This window comes from Amphiura filiformis, chromosome 8 (assembly GCF_039555335.1).
Source record: "Amphiura filiformis chromosome 8, Afil_fr2py, whole genome shotgun sequence".
NCBI classification, from domain to species: Eukaryota; Metazoa; Echinodermata; class Ophiuroidea; order Amphilepidida; family Amphiuridae; genus Amphiura; species Amphiura filiformis.
The window spans coordinates 32,893,844-32,916,270 of record NC_092635.1 but is presented as its reverse complement, the minus strand read 5'-3'; the positions used below and the strand labels follow the sequence as shown (position 1 = coordinate 32,916,270).

Sequence of the window (22,427 nt, the reverse complement as noted above, 5' to 3'; positions counted from 1 at the left end):
TGTTGGTCATTCGGGGAAATCAGTCATTCCGCTCATTTAAACTCCTAATCAGACTCCATTCGGGGGAACTGAACAACCTGCCCCGCCCCCACTTTCAATGTGCTGCGCACGCCACTGGACAAAGCTTTTTTTTTTACTTAATGTTACACTTTCATATAACTATTAACGCACAGTACAGAGTATTTGTAAAAAATTATAGTACTTATAAAACACATACATACATGATCATATATAAAATATATAGTACCTCTTTTGTACATTTTGATACATATAAAACTACATTAAGAATATTTAAACATTTAACACATATTGTGTAATTTCTACAGGTGTGCAGCAAATGATTTCATATTATGAACAGGCACAGGTGGAATTGATTAATTACTTCATTAGGAATACAGGTTCCTTAATTAAGGCCAAAAAAAAGAAAGTATGTCTCAGACACAATTGGTAAAAAAGCTAAGTGGTATGCGTTTTTTTATTTTTTTAAAGAAAATGAGCTATGCGATATGCGATTTTTTTAAAAGCCTACAGTCAAGGCACAATATTTATGTACTTTCTGATATTCAAATACAGAAACATAGTAATAAAGGCCTACATACACAATGAATAGTTTTGTTGGTCTCTTTTACAATCATGGTGAAATGTGTACAAAAAACAATAACCAAACTGAAAAAAAAGAAGACAAAATTGGATCGCTATACGATACTGAAAAATATTTCAAATGAACAAATGGGAAAAAAAATATGGCCAACGCGTAGCGCTAAATTGGATTTCACATAGCAATGCGTGTGGATGTCTGAGACATACTTTCTTTTTTTCTTGGCCTAACTAATTACTTAATTAGGAATACTAGTATTGTGATAGTGATAACTCATTGTTGCATTAAAAAAGTATGACTAGTAATAAATTTCTTACAGTTGAATACATCATATAAATCTAGCAAAACTGGCAGTACATTTTGACACTTAACTGAAAGTATCAGATCCGAGATGCTGTATTATAAAATACACAAAAAAAAGTGCAGTGATTTATAGTGCGCTACACACAGGCACAACGATCCACAAGCCTCAGCACACTTTATTACTGCTGAATACATCCATATTATGAAATCTAACATAACTGCAGGACAATTTTGACTGAAAGTATCAGATCTGGGGTAGCATTCACAAAAACGTTTGTAATCATCATCAAATTAGTGTTATGAATACATCAATATACTTAAATATATCATGACTGGCAGCACATATTTGATAAAAACTGAAAATATGAGGTTTACAAAACATTTGAAATCATTGTCAAGTTACAGATACCTTACTCTGAACCTATTAGGCTATTCCAGCTGAAATCCATACCCCCTGTGAAAGACATGACCCTTAATCTTCCACACAGGGTGTGTGAATTTCAAATGGGGTTACCTGAATTGGTGACTCAATTTGAAATTTACACCCCCTGTGTCGGAGATTGACATGATTAAGGCCATGTCTTCCATAGAGGTTGTATAAATCCTAATTGCTTCAGATCTTTGAAATAGACTCTTTGTAATTTAACACACTTAATTTAGCTTAAGAGTCATCCAATGGCGGCACTACAGGGCAGTCAAGAAGGGGTGATGGTGCCACCACTGGAGACATCAAGAGCAGCAATTCTGTTCTTGACCAAGGAAGTCACATCGGTATTTAATGAAGTTAATGCCACAGGCCATAATGTTTCAACATAAAAAGTCAAAGTTTTGAGATATTTTCTCAACATATCAAGAGCTATCTTAAGAACCACTGAACCAGAACCAATACCGGATTTGTTTGTACTCATTCTAATGCCATGCTGATTCCAAATATGGTCATGAACATGTACAATAATTCTGAATGTTTGAATTGAAAAGAAATTGAAACTTGTCGACACTTGCGTGGAAAGAGCGGGGCGCGGGGGAAAGAGTTAACAATAACAATAGATTGTATGATGTCTGCATGGGTCATGATCCTCACATAACCATTGAATACAATAGATAGCACGCTCTGGTGACCATGGCAATATGCCTAAAGATAGTACTTTTGTTGATAATTTCAGATAAACTTTTGAATAACAATGTTGTTTTACAGCATGGAACACAGATTTGGATACTCTACATAGGAATGACAGTTCATTTATGATGAGATAATAGTTTTCAATTAGCATCTAAAATCTAAATAAAAGTTTCACCACAATACATTGAATGAATAAAAGATTTAATCGCCAGTTCAAATATCAGCTGCTTAATAAGATACTAAAAACATCACTTTGTATTTTCTGTGGCAGCATGGTGTTGGAAGCATAGGCCTAATTATAATTGTGGACAGAGATAAAAAGACTAGTTTGCGTCTGACGTCATCTGTCAATCAAACTCAGCATGGCTTGTTTACAAGTGTTGTGATGATATGAGTTGCTGAACACGGCGGTAAAACCGGGCACCTTATTGTTAATTTTGCACCTTCAAACATACAAACCATCGCAAAAGTTAGATCTTTATAGTAAAAAACGTTCTTTCGCGAAGGCACCATGCCACAATGCCTAGAAAAGTTGCTTTTTGCCTTGTAAAAATAAGTAATTTTTCGCCATGTTCTGCTATTCCTTTTCTCCGATCGGCACCAGATAAATTGATCTTCCTTTTTACGCGCTATCAACCAATCACGGATCGTAGGGAATTTGATTGACAGTGACGCCAGATGCAAACTAGTCTTTTTATCTTTGTCTTTTATTATAGTAGAATGATCTAGTTGCCACTATAGATTCCAGCACGCTGTTCACTGAGACATAACTCTGAGAGGCATGGACTGTGCTGTGTTTGGATGCATAGGAACAAAACTGTTCTCTAGACTGCTAGCATCCGTCAACATGGTAGAATACACATACAGTGTCTGAAAAAAACATAACAAATAAAGATAATCAATAGATTTTTATATTACAGACAATTTCAATCTACCGGTACAATGATATAGCAAGACAAATTTCACTGGAGGAACTGTATGACTTATAGTTGAAACGATTCTCTCGACTTGCAATTAATATTATGTAACGGTCCTTTAAAGGATCCTAGGATCCTCTTTTTATGACATTTTTCAGTAGATATCCATGAAAAAAGCTTATTCCCAAAATTTGAGTTGATTCCGATTTTGCATTAATTTGTGAGTTATGCATGATTATGTGTATTACACTGCTCCATAGGCCACTGTTGCAATTTCGTTCTGGTATACCAGAAACACATAATGTACATAAACATTATGCAGCCAGAGGTTTCCATGCAGTGGTATAAAAATCTCAACTTTTTTTGAAAAAAGTGGGGGGATGAGGCTGTGGATCACAAAATGCCCTTTTAATATTCTGTGCACATTGTGTATAAAGTATGATACCATAATCATAATAATAAAAAATTCATTGTTTGGAAAACTCTTTTTTTTTTCAGAAGACTTGAGTTGAGTTGACTTGAGTAATTTGACCGTAATCACTGCCAGATCTGGATCTGTTCATTGCGGTACATTTCATCACTATCGACATATGTTGCACTAGATCGCAAATCAGTACAGAAAATTGAAATGGGAGAAATGCATTGTGGGAAGTGTAAGATGTCTTCTCTGGTTAACATGATACTGTCAAAAATGCAGACAGCCAACTGCTGCACAGCCTGACTGATCCCAGACAAACTACTATCTACACCACCAACTGCCCATCCCTAACCACGGTGTTAGGTTACGCCACATATCCATGGCAATTTTGATTGGGTAGCAAGAGTTACTTGGCGTGAAGAAATAGAAGCCCCCTCGGCGCATACACATCTGAAAAGAAAGATGCACTCATTTGTGCCTTTGCCAAATTTGTTACTCTATGCATTAGACTTCACTAATGCACACCAAAGTTGATGGTTTAGATAGTAGTTAGTCTGGGAGACTGATCACACAGTCCTCACCAAAAAACATTCCACTGAGGAGTTAGAGGGGGGGGAGACTACAATAATTGATTACTACTGTTTCTTACATTATAGATGAAAGAATACTGCTCTATGTTGTGTACTGCACTACCCCTGTCTTGTCTGACTCTACTAACAGTAGATGGGATATCTACACTCCGCAAGTCCTCTAAATTCTGCATACAGATATCTAAGCTAATAAGTGTACCAGACCGTCCGCATCCATCACTGTAAACAAAAACAAGATGGGGATTGAGAAACAGAAGAGAAGAACAAGCCTAAACATAATTGTATTATCAATAACGGTTCCATATTATGATATTTGGAACATAATATCTTCAACTGTATGAGATCTTTAAAGACCAATTCAGTGATCCCAGCAAAAGTGCAAAAATAATTTAATTATTTATAAATTGCATAAAGTGAAGGATAAGTCATTAAAATTGTTATTAGGTATTTTTGAACCGAACAATTTAGCAAAAAATGAGGAAAACAGCAGTATTGATGAAGTTGAAGCACCATTCAAATACACGTAGCTAATTTTAAAGTAGAGAAACTCCAATTTCATTAAAAATTATTTTGGCTTTAATACATGGCTTTCAGCTTAACCACTAGCAGGCTATCTTAGCACATCTATGATAGGTGCCAAAATCTGAATTTTGATGATTTTTACGATCCTCCAGATGAGCAAATCACGGAATGGGCCTTTAAATAGTAGGTGCCTTCTATTTGGTCATCAATGATGGTATGGTACCAGATGACTTTTTTTACAAGATCATTCTTCACAACTTGTTGATACATTAAGGCATTTAGATGGTCTAGACTTAGATTTCAACACTAACCTGCACTGCACAACAACTGGTCCTGGATTTTCTTGATAAGTTTGTCTGATTTGCAGAAGGAATACAATCAGTGCTCTTGGATAAATAGGAATCTCCATCTCTGGCCACTGACAGAACCAACAATGGCTGACTGTACGGCACAAATTTCTCTGAAAACCGAACATGATAGAACATCAGATTTAAAGGTAATGATAATACACTCACACAACATCACTTGGCCCATTACATGAATAGCTGCAACACATCATGATCAAGAGTCAACTTCTAGGATTTAGAAATTTTGACCTTCCCTTTCCATGGAGATCAACCAGGGAGTACATAAGATTGGGAGACAACAGCTAATTATGTAGTAGTCAGCTAAGTAAACCGGCATTACCCTATACCATCGCATAGTTTGGAACACTATCGGATCAACTTACACAGTGGCGTATCCAGGGTGGGGGGCTTTGGGGGCTGAAGCCCCCGCACTTTGTTAAAAATCATGTTAATTTTAGCCATTAAGCACCCCGCATAACTCTGAACGCCCCTCTGAGCCCCCCTCAGGAACAGATCCTGGACATGCTGGTCTTATATGCAGATACCTTTTCATCATACATGGATGCTTCTTCAGCATACAATGGCCAACCTCCTTTGTTGTACCGGGTGTAGTGGAACCAAATGATGACGCATCAGTTGCCTGATGAAGTCTGGTGGTTCCAGACACAATGTAGCAAGTTTCTTACCTGTATATCTTTGATGAGTAGTGTAGAGATGACATAGTTATCAGTTCTCACTAAACCTTGTAACATAACTAAGATATTGCCATATAGCTGCGCTGACTGGATACCCATTTCCTTAGGCCAATACCACAGACATCTCTGCAACATACAAAGGCAACACAATTGGTATCCATGACCATGTATCAATAGTTAAGACCTGTAGGTCTTATACCAATCATCTGGTTTAGAACTACACAAATAAAAACATGAGTTTTCTTTTACGGGGGTGATTTTGGGAGTGCATTTTTCTTGTTTATTGGCCAAGAAAAAAATGTTTGGCTGACCTGCACTACTTTTCAGGGGAAGGGTCGACAGGAAGCTGTTTTAAAACTTTTTTCAAAATTATCATTTGAATTCAGTCATGTTTTAAAACAGAAGGGTGAAGAAAATCCCGGAAGAAAACTGCTTTTAAAAACTGTTATATCAAAAACTCAGAATGCCAAATTTTGAAAACAAATGTTAAAATTAGGGTCAGTGTGCATTTGTTCATTAAAACATTTCCAGTTTTCTAGATCTGTGTCAGTTGATTGATGGCAACCAAACATTGTTGGGGGTCTTTCCATCATCACATGCCTATTTCATAAGTTCAACAGTGCCTTTTATCCCTCTCCATGCGGGTATCCACTGCAGTTGACAAGTTTCAAAATTTGTTTATAAACTCAAAAATTTCAGAATTGATTTAAAATGAACATACAAACAAGCCTAGTATTGGTTCAATGGTTTTTGATATTTTGAGAAATTATCTCTTAACTTTAACTTTTTATTTTGAAGCATATTATGCAGAACATTAAGATATTAGTGTTATTTTGTGATTCAACTATGTTTCACCATTGTTCATCACCGATTAACAACGATACTTCCGTGTCGTCTGTGTGATTTACTTCACAAGGGCAGCTATAAAGCAATATAACTAAAGAATACAGCGGTAATGTTTATAAGCTGATACTTCCAACATAAGACAGTGTTTACGCATAAGCTCGCATAACCATACATTCGCGTATACGCTACTGGACCGTGGATTCATCACCAATTAACAATGCTTGGCACCTGTACAAAGGTATAGGAAGAGTTGTTGAAAGCTATAATCAATTAACCCCATGAAAACTACCTGCCGATTGGCCAAAAAGAAGTTTTCATTTTCAATTGGCCCAATCAGCAACATTGTTAGAATAATTTCACCATACAAAAAAATTTGGGTGAATTATTTGCAAAGCTCCATTCTGATTGGTGATTAAAGTGAAAATATAACGTAATTGACCAATCAGAGGCAATGTTAGATTGGCAGGGGGTTAACACGTTAATTTCTTACCGTTCCCATTTCTTCCGGTGCACAGAGAAGCAAGATAGTCTTAGATTGCTGTTCCCATACCATCTGCCAAAACTCATCAGCAGAAGCCTGTGGGGTGGTACATGCTATGTAACCATAGATGGAGTCATTGTAACCCTAAAAGAAATATTGAGTTTATAACATTAGTGTTTCAAATAAAGAGCTAAGCGAGTTGGTAGCTTGGTATAGATTAATCATCCAGTAGTTTAAAACATTCATTTGAAAAAAAAAGAATCTAATACTGGAACTAAAATTTTGTAACTCGCCATACGTTGCATCCCATACCAGGGTCCCATACCATCAAACTTTATCTGCATCCACATATCAATTTGTAAGCGCTCTTTAGCAAAGTCATAGTTCATTGAATTTACAACCGTATGGCAAAACAGGCGAAAATGGGAACTTTTTGCATAAGATTTGCTCATTCTAGTGACGCTAAGTATATGGACAATATAAGTGTGTTTTTTCATTTAATGACATAAAATTTGAAAAATATCGTAAGGAACACTTGAGGTTTTGACTTTGAAAACCTACATTTTGGTCAAAAAATGTGCTTGGATAGGTAGTTTTCAACAGATTTACCACATTCGCCTTGCTACAAATATTGAATTGCGTTAACTGTTGACCTAGTGATGAAAAGTTTTTAGAGGGAAGTGTTAGCTTTCATTTGATATAAAAAAAATTCTGATTGGATGAAGAGAACACTTGAGGTTTCGACAAAAACCAATCAGAGGCCCATTTTTCAGCTAGAAGCTCCACAGCTCCTACGATGCTATGCACTCAACCGTGTAGTGTAATCAAAGACTGTGCGGAGACAATTCACTGCTTGCTTGACAGCTCTTGAACGAAAATATGTGCTCAGGTGTATCGAGGTGGAAACTGTGCACATGATGGTTTATAAGAGAATCGTTTTTGTATCGAAACCTTTCCATATGGAGATGCCACTCAGTTTCACTAAAAAAACCTGAAACTGATGAGAAAAACCTGAAATGCATGTGAATACAGGCCAAAATATTTTTTTGTACATAAACATATTATGTAGCCAGAGGTTTTCAGTGATAAAAATCTCAACATTTTTTTAGAAAATTGTGGGGGGATGATGCTGTGGATCACGAAATACCCTTTTAATATACAACTGGCTAAAAATGGTCACACTTACAAGTACAAAGTTGGCATTGAGGTGCTCACTTGATGTATCACTCAGTGCAAAATTCTGCACCTTGACTTCTGTCTTTGATGGGTATAGGATAGTATGATGATGATGGTAATGATGTAATTTATCAAATATATGATGACCCGGAAGTGTTGCAGCCAGGCGTTTCGGGCTGAGAGGTGATGGGGGCGCTTTTTGCGTGTGACGTAGAATACCTTGAAAATCTGGAAGTGTCTGTCAAAGAAACAAATACACAAAATAATTTGAAACATGAATTCCATACACTAAAACTGTATCACTTATCTAAAGATAGATCCTGGTCAGATGTTGCGCCATCCGACCATCGTTTTCTTTACCATGGTCCAACTATTATATAGTTGACTAAACAATGTACGGTCACACAGCAGTGTACTATAGTCAGATAACAGTTACTTACGGTCATAAACACACATGTATGCTAATTACACTGACATTCATATTAATATAAGTATTGCTAAAATGCATGATCGGATGACGCATTGGGGTCACTATAGTTGGCGAAAGATGGTTTGATGGTCACACACTAGCCGTACCATGGTCCGACTACATTCCGACCATCTTTACTTGGTAAATGCACGTCTGACTGGGGTGATAGAGATCATGGCCGAACAAGATATTTTGTTTTGTTAGATTTTACTCTTTCACTGGGTCTCATCTGGGGCCCAAATTTCAATGACTGGGCTGGTGATATTAGAACTTCACAAACCCAGATGCAAGTTTACTTGCCACTGGTGGCTGGATGGGTGTTATTTTGCATCCTATAGACCCCAATATATACAATGGCAAAGTGGTGATGCAGTATATGGAAGTTGACACACAGCTGTAAAATGCCCTCTAAGAGAAATACATGAGAATCTGGCCCCTGGTAAGAAACACCACCAGCGAAAAGTAACCAATAGAGGCCGTCAGGCTTTCGCCATCTTGTGGCTACAAATGATCTGTGTGTTCATGCGTCGGACACTACGCGCAGGGCGCAGCTTGCCACGCAGCTGTTATCGCGCATCAACACGGTGATTTTGCTGTTCACGCAAGGAGATAAAATGACCGTCACAGCATGTACCCACAAGATGGCGGCATATGACGTCATGCTGACGGCCTCTATACTAATAATTATTTACAAATAAGGTACTACTAACCTGGAACTCCTGTACAATAGCCTCTATGTATGTGTAAAATTTGGCTAAAGCATTGATGCTCAGAACATGTGATGGGAAGATCTGGAAGGATATGAAAATTGAGCATTCTATTAGTAGGCCTACACAGATTCTAGAAGGAACTATCCTTCCCATTGGTATGGGTCACCTGGGGAAGTGCCTTTTTCCCTGCTTGAGTGTACTGGATTGGATCATAATTGCCCAGGCACCTTCTGATATTCATTGGGATGTTGAGAAAAGCTCCTGGAAGAAGAAAATCCAAATCAGTTTGAAATGAGTAGAACAAAATATGTTGCCATGAGCAACATGTTTTGTGGCATAGAAATTTAACTTATGAAAGTATTCCGCCCACTCTCGTGAATATTACCTAGTTCTGTCATGAGTAAGGAATTTCAATAGGCTACAAACCTTTAGATTCTTGGAATAAAGGTATCAAAGTGTACCTTCCAGGATTTGTACTAAATTGAGCAATATGACCTTGTGATACACCTGTTGCCATAATAGAAGTATACATCCCCCTCATACGACTCAGAATTCAAGAGAATACAGGTAATCATATCATTGTAATGTACACATATTCACCTGTATTTCTTTCTAAACCCAGACATGCCAGATGCATTGTGAAATAAAGTTTTAAGTTGGTCCATAAAAAATATGAACATAATTTACTAATAGCAAATCCATGGTATCATAATTATAAATGTCAGGTAAGTTGAAGAATCATTAAAAACAATTAAGGCTTAAAAATGATTGGAATAGATTAATCAGGATTGTAATGAAATATGGCCTAGTAAACATGAGGTCCCGAGTTCAATTCCTGAGCAGAATCACTTTTCTTGTTTCCTTTTACAAAACATGATGTGATGACAGAACTGTTGAAATCTTATGAAATTTAGAAAACAAGCATTCTTACTTAATTTCATGGCACATGTACATTAAATGTCACAAAAAGTGGACCATTTTGCCAGGGTTATCATTTCATGCCATATAGACGAATCTGACAAGCCACATTCCTACACCTCACTGGCGGCCATAGCTGGGGGCCATCCATCCATTTTACATGACGCCAGTATCATAGACGTGCTGCGTTTACCGCTCCCGTGATGCTTGGCGCAAGTGCTACGTGCTCAGCGATAGTGGGTGTCTTGGATCATAATCCAAATGAACTAAGCTAGTTTGGTGCAGATGGCCCCCAGCTATGGCTGACTTAATCCTGACCATCACTTGGCTCATCGGATTTGTCTATAAATACTCTATAGAATATCGTCATTGCAAACCCAAGGTCCCGAGTTCAATTCCTGAGCAGAATCACTTTTCTTGTTTTCTGTTAAAAGTACAATTAAGGCATGAAAATCTTAAGTATCATGGTAGCCAGTATCAAGGGGCCAGGGGGAGGGGTAGACAATGTCTACTAGACATCTTACAGAGGGCGGGGAGGGAGCTCATCCCCTTAACTGACTACACCACTGTACTCACCTGCAAAGCTACATCATCCGTTTCATCCAGTTCCAATCCGGGATTCTCCAATCCTTGATCAATACCGGAAAGTAACAAGTTGAGCCTGTTTGCAGCTTTATTATATGTTGGACTATGCTGCAGTTTCTGTGTATCGCTGTCATTCATGGAGTCATGAAGCTGTGTACCATCAAAGTAATAGCGATCCTTGTAGGTTTGCCTGGCAACACGCACCTTGTAGGCCTGTTGGAAAAGAATTATTCGTTTATTTGAATCCAAATTAGGCAGATTTTAATACAATGTTCAATCTTTTCCTATCCCATTTAATCTGAAAATGTATTTCTGAGAGAACAGTCTGCCCCACCCACCCCTTCAGTTACACCCCTATAAAAAGCATGGAAAGCTCCACATTTCACAATATTAGCTTGTCAACTGAACTGTCTACAAAGATATAATTTTTAAACAGCTATAATAATCTTGGCAATCTGATTGGCTTATACTTGTATCTGAGCATCTTGCATCTATTATGAATACATGCAACAATACACATATCGCACACGACGCACAGTGGATTTGCCAACTTCATGCACAGGAGTGAACCGGGGGCACTCCCACTTTGGAGGTGACGCGTAACTAGGGCTGTTAAGACCCCTTTTTCAAAAGACCCCATGCGTTTTTTTTTACGTAAACACATGCTCTGTCACTCGAAGACCCATTTGATTTGTCACTCAACAAGACCCTTATTTTTCAATTTGAACAGCAACTTTCATTTATCACTGATTTTGTTACTTGATTTGAAAAAACAAAGAATTTTGAAGCCATTTAGAACTAGAAATTTGATGTTTAAGGTTTGTGTGACCCAAAGGTTTCCATTTAAAAAAAGATCATGTTCTCACCCGATACCCCATATTTTTAACATTTTATTGCTCTCATGCACCGAATGCAAAAATCATGCTCTCACCCAATGACCCCATATTTTTTACATTTTGCCCTCACAAAATGCCCCTTACTGCAAAAGTACCAGCCCTACACCTATATCCATTTCATACATGGTGTCCCAGAAAAAATTACCGGGCAATTGAATTTGGACGTAAGTCGAGAAATGGACATCAGAATCCAAAAATCTAAAAATCAGCGTGTAGCCCATCTTATTCTGCATCTTATATGCTAATTTTATTGGAAAATCTTGACTAATTGTGAAGAAATGAGCGATTGCATAACGCAAGCGTCAATTCACTTCATTCCAAGTTTTAAAGAAAGATCATTCAACACAATGCGCACTAGTGGTTAACTGCCAATTGGTGTTCTTTTTAAACAATCTGTTTCTAGCAAAACATTTAATTAGGTTTTGTTCAAATTTGAAAACCTGCACGATATTGAAAATGAAAACTTGCATATAAGATGATGTTAATGTTGTTGTAAATGTTGCATAAATAATGATTGCATAAAGAATTCCAGCTGGCTTAAACAAATGTTTTTGGAATATTGCCAAGAAATTGTAATGCAAAGTTTAACTCTTTTTTTAAACTTCAACATTAATTTTGCATGGTATCAAAAAACACACGTAAAGCTGTAAGCACTTGATCATTGTCATTCTTGGCTCAAATGTTCTTTGGAAAGTTAAAATATAACATTTTGCACAACCTAAAGATGTTACAAAGAGTTGGCGAAAGATGGTTTGATGGTCACACACTAGCCGTACCATGGTCTGACTATATTCCTACAAAGCTTCCAATTGCAAAAATCAAGGTTTTCTCGGACAAACTGTTATTCATCTTCAGTGAAAGCACGAATAACATAACACCGTTGGATGATAAAATAGATAATGTGGACTAAATTTAATGAGATACACAAACTTTAGGAAGCAGTGAGCGAGTATGAAAAAGCGCCTGTTGATCAAACTTGGAATGAACTGCATTGATGCGCGCGCATTATGTAATCATTAATTTCTTTGCAACCAGTCAACCGAATCAAATAAATTTTTCGTATGTGATGCACAATAAAATAGGCTATGCAATACATTTTTAAGTTTTTGATTCTAATGTCTATTTCTCGACTTACGTTCAATTTTATTTACTCGGTAATTTTTTCTGGGACACCCTGTATTGAAGTGCCCCCGAAGAGAACTTCATAAAAGTTGTCACAAAAGTGGATTACATCCAAACATCTGTTTAAGAGTGATAGTATTTTTTGACCCAGCCGTATCTATTGCCCCATACAACATGGTAGATACCATTATTTTTACTTGGAGTAAGGAGGCACAAATTTAACTAACGAACAAAAAATAAACAAAAAAAACCATTTTGCCTTACTTTGTAAGCCAGAAATCCAGCACCAGCAACTACAATGAGTACGATGAACCCTACTGGTACAGATATTTCTATAGGGAGTTCTTTGATGGATCCAGCTTCAACAACCTGATGTGATGGAGGTAATACTGTTCCATTGCTAATGATGTAAACTGCAGTCACCTGAAATGTATTAACCCAAATGAAATGTTACAATCATATTAAAAAGAGAACTTTTATTAAGGAGAATGCAAGTGATGAAAACATGTTCTTTTAAAGGAGTATTTTGTGATCCTAGCATCCTCTTTTTGTGACGTTTTTCAATACATAAACATTTTGTACATAAAGTTAAGCCAGAGGTTTCCAGTGGTATAAAAATCTTCTTTTTTTTTTTTTTTGGAGAAAAGTGGGGGGATGAGGCTGTGGATCACGAAATGCCCTTTTAAATGTTATAAACATAATTATTGAATACATATCCACTGGTTTTACTCAAAACGGAACAGCGTTTACCGTAAAATCAAATAAAACGTATCTGTTCCAACTCTGCGATATCTATATTTCATACATTTCAGTGTGGGTACAGTGATGTCTTCATACACACAAAGGTTTTGAATAGCTATGACATCACTGTACCCACACTAGAGTGTGACGCTCAAGCCTTGAAATAAGCAGGCGCGGGGAGCAAATTTGCTCTCGTAAGGCCACCAATTGCTCCTGGTCCTTGAAAAATTCACATGAACCAGGAGCAATTTTCTAAAATAAATTGCTCCTGGTTACAGTTTTGCACTTGATGCAGTCGTGCTGGTATGCTGTATTGTATATGCAGAAAAAAAATTTATATTTGAAAATTGCTCCTGTTTCTTCAGAAATTGCTCCTGGTTCTTGTAAAATCCCCGTGAACCAGGAGCAATGTTCGAAACAAATTGCTCCTGGTTCCAGTCTGCTTATTTCAAGGCTTGGACTGACGCTATCCCATCGACACGTTCGACACTGGCGTGAGACTTAAATACCACATGGTGGGAAACGGCACATTTTATTTCAATTTGATGTTGTGGTAAATATCATCCCGTTTTCGGTAAAATTAGTGTATGTGTTCAATAATTATGTTCATAACCGATTAAAGCAAACGGTCAGGCAGCCAACGGTCAGGCAGCCATCCCAGAGCAAAAGTATCTGCAGCCGGTGAAACGCCTCACACAAAAGAACAACAACAAAGCCTACCAAAGACCATCGGGGAGAAAGGACTGTTGGGTCAACTCGTTTTTCCCAAACACAATTAAGGATTGGAACATTATCCCACAAAACATTGTAACCATTGAAGAAACTAAGTCATTTAAGCAAGAGGTCCTGAACCACTATCAAAGTCAACAAGCATAACATCTTTAACGCATTGCGCACAACTTCCTCCTCGTCTGGTTACAATTGTAGCGTTGAGGAGTATTCCAGCAGAAGCAGATGCATATGTTTTCATTAGTAATATTCTCCTTTAAGCTCTCATGACAACTGGTCAGATATTCTGAAATGATATTGTTTTTTTTAGGGCAACATTTTAGTTTCATAAAAAACCTTGAAATGTTAGGTCTTTTTTGGGTATCTTCAATACGAAAGGCCATCCCGTTTTCATCCCAGCAACATATACTTTAAGTACCGGTACATATCATTAAATTATTAAGTTTATATCAAGAACTCTTGAATGTCAAAAATGTCAATTTTTAATAATTTGCCATAAAATTTGTATTATATTGCGAATTTCAAGAAATTTGATATCAGGAGGACATTCAGAATGCAATTTCAGGGTCTCGATTTCGTCTTGGTTTGCGAGAATCAAAATCCATCATCATGATCATAGTTGTTGCACTTTACTGTATGATACAATGAGAGAAGTTGATTCTCGCAATCGAATCTTACAAGAATCATTACGAGAATCCATTCTGTGATTCTCGTCGTCGAAATATAGGCCCTGAATTTGGTGTGTCTTATGTGCTCTCAGTCTTACAAAAATATTGTGCAAAGGTGGGTGACTAAGCCCTTATGCTGCTACTAAAACTTACCTCTACAGCCAGGTACTTATGCAGCAGGTGTGGGTTTTCTTTCAACTTGTCTCCAACTCTTCTTGTATTCTCTTCATCATAGGTTTCTTCAACAGTCACATAAAATTCAACTGTCACTGATTCATCACTCACAGGCATTTCTACAAGAAGACACATCTTTTCTATCCCAAGAAGTCTAACGCGAATATTGAAAACTGATGGTATGATGTTTCTGGCTACTTTAACGAGATTTTCCAGAATGTCATCATATTGCTTACAAAAACTGGATGAGCTCATTTTTAATATAAGTTCAACATAAATGAGTGGATACATATCATGCTCAGTGGTCATTGCAGTAGTAGCTCTGGTATCAGTATCAATTGGAATGTTATGATCATCATCAGATGGGTCTTTCGGAAGGACACCACCTGAATGGGATCCATCAGGATCATTATCATCGTCTTCCATAGGAACACCTGCTTCTGCAGTTGCAGGTATTGCAGGTTCCCCAGGTCGAACTGCTGGTTCCTTAGTGGCTTTGTCCTCACCAGGGTGCGTTTGGGGCGATTTGGTTACTATGATGAGACCTTCAGTATGTGATGATGATGATGATGATGATGATGATGATGATGATGATGATGATGATGATGATGATGATGATGATGATGATGAAGATGATGATGATGAAGATGATGTCCTTGTGATAGTACTGCCAGGTGATGTATTGGTACTGACTCTTCTAGTTGTTGATGACAGACCTACAGAAGTAAGATCAGGACTTTGGGAATATTCAGTTGTATGCATTGATTGAGTACTTGGAATGGTGGTGCTTTGGAAATGAGTAGAACTGGAATGGTTTGGGGTGATTTGGGTGGTTGGTATTGCTGTAGAAGTAGTTCCTGTAGAAGATAATACAACAGAAGCTGTTGAAGGTTGAAGACTAGTCGTTGTTTGTTGGGTTGTTTCCATAGACAGTACTTCCCTTGATGTCAGAGGTATTGATGTACCCATGGTAACTTCTGGTTCTATGGTAGCTTGTGGTGTTGCAGTTGACCGATCTGAAGATGTTGAAGTGACTTCTCCAGGATTGGTGGAAGACCCACCTGTTGCATTTGTGTTTGACAAAGAACCAGATGATGTCACAGAAGGTCTGGTCTGAGTCACCAATGAATTGGAAACTCTTTCTGTTGTGGATACATTTTCAACAACATCGGATACACCGGTAGTAATATCTTTATCTATCTTCACAGAACTAGGTATCTTAGTTCCATCTGTTAGTCCATCTGTGTCTAAATTAGTGCTGATAGTCACTGTAGTCATATCACTAGTCACTGTATTCATGGGAGAGATAGTTGTATAATTGCTAGCCAGACTTGTATTGTCAGTTGTGTTTCTAGCAGCAGTGGTTATATTAGCAGTTGAGTTGGTTGTTGCTGATGTTGTCAGTCTTGGTGCTGCTGTCATCGGAGCCTGCTGTGGCTGCAGTGTGCCTCCATGTGTTTGTGGCCGTTCGTTTGGGTTGAGATGTGATCCTGGTTGGTTCCATGGCCCATCATTAGCTCCATTTACTGAAAAGAAAAGTTGACAAATTTAACTTTTAGGTTCTCACAAGCTTAAGTTATATACTGGGCACATGCTCAGTTGAAAAACCCGCTCTGCAACCAGTGGCTGCACTGGGAATTTTTTCTGGGAGGGCATGGGGAGGGGGGCAAAATTGACCAATTTTGGGCAAAATTGCCGCAAAAAGTGGAAATCTTACTATAATTCACCACAATCTGTCTGTTTGTTTGTTCGTGTGTTTGTGTGTCTGTTTGTGTGTCTGTCCGCCTCTTTTCTCGGAGACTGGGGGTCGCACGTTCCTCAAACTTGGTGGGTGGGTGCAGCTTGGTATGAGAAAGAACCAGTTTATATTGGTTAGTGGGTCAAGGTCACCCAAGGTCATCCAGGGGTCAAATTAGTAAAAACTGTTTTTCTCAGAGACTGGGGATCGCACGTTCCTCAAACTTGATAGGTGGGTGCGTCTTGACCCGGGACAGAACAAGTTTGTATTGGTTAGTGGGTCAAGGTCACCAGAGGTCATCTAGGGGTCAAATTAGTAAAAACTGTCATATGGGCATGAAACTTGGTGGGCAGGTGCATCTTGACCTAGGACAGAACAAGTTTGTATTGATTAGTGGGTCAAGGTCACCCAGGGGTCATCTGAGGTCAAATTAGTAAAAACTGTTTTCCGCCTATTTTCTCGGAGACTAGGGGTCGCACGTTCCTCAAACTTGGTGGATGGGTGCATCTGGACCTCAGACAGAACAAGTTTGTTTCAGTTAGTGGGCCAAGATCACCCGAGGTCATCTGAGGTCAAATTAGTAAAAAATATCGTATGGGCATGAAACTTGGCGAGTACAGTCACCTTTTAGAGTCAAATTTTTGGAAGGTCATTTTGGGGTCATCCAGGGTCACCCAGGGGTCATCTGAGGTCAAATTAGTAAAAAATGTTGTATGCGCATGAAACTTGGTGGGTACAGTCACCTTTTAGAGTCAAATTTTTGGAAGGTCATTTTGGGGTCATCCAAGGTCAAATTACTAAAAACTGTCATATGGGCATGAAACGTGGTGGGTACAGTTAACATTTAGAGCCAAATTTTGGAAGGTCATTTTGAGGTCACAAGGGGTCATCTGAGGTCAAATTAGTAAAAACTGTCCTATGGGCATAAAACTTGGTGAGTACAGTCACCATCAGCCAGGTAATCGCGACAGCCGAGAACCGCCAAATACGGGTAACCGCCTAGTTTACGTAATTTGGGGGGTTTTGCTTCAAAACTGGGGGGAAAACTTTGTCCCCCCCCCCCCGCCTAGCGCCGCCATTGTCTGCAACTCCAAGATTCACTGCTTCAGTATGCCAGACTTGTTAATACAACCAAATAACAGAGAGATGTGTATAGAAGAGGTCCACATAAGCAGTGGCGGCGCCATGGGGGGCATGAGGGGCAAATGCCCCCCCAAATCAGAACTCTTGCCCCCAGTAAAAAACCCAAAATTACGAAAATTTCCACTTTTTGTGGTAATTTTGTGCAAAATTTGTTGATTTCCCCCCTGAAATTCACTTTGCCCCCTCAAAATTCCTGGCGCCGCCACTGCACATTTATGAGAATATGGACTATTAAAAGTTTTCATTGCACATTATCTTTTTATTTTTTTCAACTCTTTCGATATTTTGTTGCGATATCAACTTCAAGTAAGTGGGCTTGTATTGCATTAAATGGAATCATTGCTTCAAGGTAACCATGGTAACACTGATAGTAGGTTATCTAAGCTGTGTTCAACAAATCATAATATCAATGTTACTATGGGACACCCGATGTCAAAACACCATTTGTGTAACTACAAAAATATCAGGAACTGAAATTGTCTTGTGTTGTAAACTGTAATGCATAAGGAGGTATATTCAGCATGTTTAGTCACCACAATGGTCAGAAGAACCGTGGATCTCAACCACATGAGAACTACCTGCCGATTGGCCAAATTGTGTCCAATTTTGAACTAATCAAGGACGCTATTAATAAGATCATCTGCAAATGCAAGTTTGACCATAAATAGTTTAAAGCCTAGTCATAATTGGCAATTGAAATGAGCATTTCAAGCTATCAACCAGTCAGAAATGCTGTTTGATGACCAGCACCAGGGTTTAACAGTGCATGCTATTGAATATGGTTAGGGTTAGGGGTTTGTAAACTGTAACACTGGCCAGAAACCGTTAGAAATGTTCCGAGTGTTAGGGGACTGAATTTAGTCTGTTGCACACTATCACTAGTATGCTGCTTATAAACTTTTGTATTGGGAAGAACCGTTGTTCATCCTTAAAATTTGGTTGTATTAAATACGTCTGGCATACTGAAACAAACAGAAGCAGTGGATCTTGGGATTCAAGTTTTGAAATTGAAAGTGAGAGCCTGTGCATGAAAAATTTTCATGATGGAGGGGGGCTGTTCATGCCCAATTTTACAGCAAATACAACTCAACAGCCATTCTTCTGGGGTAGTCTTACAGCCTCCTCTGAGTCAGAGAATTTTCCACAAATGTGGATCTTATTCACCAGAAAATTAATCAAAATGTTTTATTTTAGGGGAATGGGAGGTCCTCAGTACCCCCTGGATCTGCCCTTATCATCATTATGAGCACTGTCATCATCATCATCATACCATCACCATCATCACAGATGTCATTGGCTGTGACTGTTTCTCAGTCCATAATCCTGTTGCAAATTTAGTTTTAAAAGAAACCTGCTGCCAAAAACATTTCAAAGTCCTGATCATTAGCCTAATATATTTTTAGATTCTTGTCAAGTTTGTATATTTTCCAGGGATGGGGTAAGTTAGGTAGTGGAAGCACTAGGTTTGTTATTTTCTGGGTACAGGAAGGGGAAGGGGGAAGGGGAAAGGGGAAGGGGGAAGTGAAATGTTTGGGGAACATTTTTAAAAATTTGAATTGCCCAAAATGGAACAATAATTGTCAGTGATTGTTTTGTTCTGGCTGGGTCTCCCCGTCAGTCCAAAACACTGTCAGTCCGAAATGATTTTTAGGGTTAAGGTTAGGGTTAGGTTTAGAGTTAGGTCTAGGGTTAGGTTCTTTCATCTAACCCCATCAAATAAAAACAATTACTGCATGAGTGCTCTTGATGAAGAATGAAGAAATAATCTCAAATAAAGACAGGCACATTTTTTATACCAGGAACCCTGGTGTAGGGCCTACTTGATCTGATCATATCTTGATACATTTCAGGGAAACCTTCATATATTTAGCTACAAACAGTCACCCTTACACAGGTTCAGAAAGTGCAGATCGTGACCTTTTTATTTATTTTAAATCCGTGAGGATCCTTCTCAGTTCTGATAAATTGAACATGTTTTGCTGTGCAGCTCAAGTCGTGGGGTCAATACTCGAAGTGTCAAGTTTCATTCAGTGCATGGTAGTGGGTAATACCAATTTGGCCCATATCGCGGTAAAACTGAACCCGTGCATATAAAACAAAGAAGTTGGCGCATTTGATGTACAAGTAAAAATTACAGGGGAAAAATTGACAACTTCATATATCATGCAAAACAAGAGTTAAATGCTACGTTAAACGTGATCTAGCGTTTACTTTAGAACTTTCCCTACCGTCATGCGTCGTCTCTGTTCCACAATTGGGCCTGGTATGATAGTGTAATGCTACGCATATTTTAAACACGGGAGAAACTTCAAAACGTGCATGCAATGAACCATGATTCATTGTTCATGTTGATATGATATTTGGAACAATAATCCACAACCAGGTACATTACTTTCTAAGCACACTTACCGTTGTGAGCTAGTGCAAGTGTTATCATAATCCATTGAATCATAGGCCACTTCGACGCCATTCTTCCAAAACCTCTTTCGCTCATCATCACAACTAAATTTCAGTAGCAGCGATGCGATGTCTGATGTTGTTACCCGGTGTTGTTATTCCAAACTCTGATTTGTTTTGACTTCAACATGGCATTAAAACTTCTCAAGTTGCTGTTTGTAGCATCATGTGGATGTATGAATGAAAAGAACGCGGCCTGCATTCATCACGAGTTGTTTCTACGTCTTGTTATGCCAACAAGCTCGACAAGAGCAGTGTCAGATTTCAAACACATTGCAGCGATGCCAATGATGGATAGTTCACTGCTGCCATCTCTTGGCTCATACCCATCAGCAAAATTAGGCCAAATGTCAATACTGACGTACTTGGCGCATGATACGTGTTGTAATGTACTCTAAATTATGCAAGATAATTAAATTAGGCCTAATTGTGAAGAATTCTTATGTATAAACGTTAGGTTGCATCAACTGAAAAAGTATGAATGGAGTGGACTTCCAGAAGTCATAAATCACCCCCGTCCAGCATCCGCAAGCACGGATGCCGGACACGAAAAGATGTCACGCACACTAAAGCCTGCAGTCTCGGAGATGTTTGAAAGGGAATTCCCCGTTATAACGTTATAATATTACATCTGATTTAGATATAGATTTAGCGGGAAATTTAGTTAACTTTGTTTGGAAACTTTGATGCAAAACATTTTAACATAGTGTACTTTTTAAAAATATTTTGCAATAACATTTTGACCACAATTTTTAGAACGTGTTGTTGCAGTGTTTTTGTCATAAAACGATTTAAACAGGGACCTGGTTTTAAATATGTTTTCATAATCTTATGTTATGCAACATATGTGACGTGTCATGTCAAAAGGAGACACTTTGGGCAGGATCATAAATGGAGAAATAACCAAAAATCTGGCTGGGGGTGATTTTTTTTCACAATTTGGGTTTGTTGCGAATTTGTGATGTTATTAATGTTTAAAATATTGTCTGATAGTGTCAGACCGGAATATAACTGGCATCTTGTATTTTTGAGACATTTTTCATAGTAATTCCTACTCTCAACATTGTCAATAATATTTTTAAAGGCCGATATCTCAATTTCCAATTTTATAATACCATAACTTAACAACTCAATATCTTCACTTAGGAATGACCGATTTCAATGGGGAAAACGGCGTTGTGGAGCAAACTACCTCTATATTTAGGGGCTGTGCAATAATTATGAGCCCTGGGGGAGGGTAAAATTGGGGGGCAAGAAATTTTTGGCGAGCCAAAAGGGGGGGGGGCAAGCGATTTTTGGCACACATTCATGGGGCGCCTTTTTAATAAAACGCTCTAAAAAGGCTTAGGAAAACAGTACGGAACATAAATTTTCCTGCAACGCTGCTTTCATAACAGGTATATAGACCATTTAAGGTTTGTAAATTGGGATCCCAAAAATTTGGCATGCGCAAGGGGGGGGGCAAAGAATTTTTGGCGGGCCGAGAGGGGGGGGCAAGCGATTTTTGGCAGGCCGAGGGGGGCAAGCGATTTTGGGCGAGCCGTTTGGAAATTTTACCCCCCCCCCGGGGCTCATAATTATTGCACAGCCCCTTAAGATATGTAAAAACCTCCAAATTGATAACCTGCCCAAAAGTGTCTCCTTTTGACATGACACGTCACATATGTTTACAACACGATTATAACATTTATTGTAGCTTAAAACATTTATTGTAGCTTATAACATTTATTGTAGCTTATAACATTTATTGTAGCTTATAACATTTATTGTAGCTTATAACATTTATTGTATAGCTTATAACATTTATTGTAGCTTATAACATTTAGGGGCTGTGCAATAATTATGAGCCCTGGGGGAGGGTAAAATTGGGGGGGGGGGACAAGAAAATTTTTGGCGAGCCGAAAAGGGTGGGCAAGCAATTTTTGGCCAACCGAGAGGGGGGCAAGCGATTTTTGACACACATTCATGGGGCACATTTTAAATAAAACGCTCTAAAAAGCCTTAGGAAAACAGTACGGAAACGCTTTAATATGCAAATTTGCCTGCTCGCTGCGCTCGCAACAT

The 22,427-nt window shown here is 38.4% G+C and overlaps 1 protein-coding gene across 1 annotated transcript; it reads right to left on the bottom strand.

The window, feature by feature from the left end:
- Nucleotides 1-1,944: 1,944 nt before the first annotated feature.
- On the bottom strand, nucleotides 1,945-20,620 carry LOC140158966 (uncharacterized). The gene is made up of 11 exons (XM_072182266.1): nucleotides 20,316-20,620; nucleotides 15,005-16,551; nucleotides 12,978-13,136; nucleotides 10,687-10,908; nucleotides 9,193-9,273; nucleotides 8,024-8,251; nucleotides 6,847-6,981; nucleotides 5,502-5,636; nucleotides 4,780-4,928; nucleotides 4,006-4,165; nucleotides 1,945-2,891 (listed from the first exon to the last, which is right to left on the bottom strand). Exons 1-11 carry the CDS (start codon nucleotides 20,401-20,403, stop codon nucleotides 2,778-2,780), a joined length of 3,018 nt encoding a protein of 1,005 aa, XP_072038367.1. The 5' UTR covers nucleotides 20,404-20,620; the 3' UTR covers nucleotides 1,945-2,777.
- Between the last annotated feature and the right edge of the window lie 1,807 nt (nucleotides 20,621-22,427).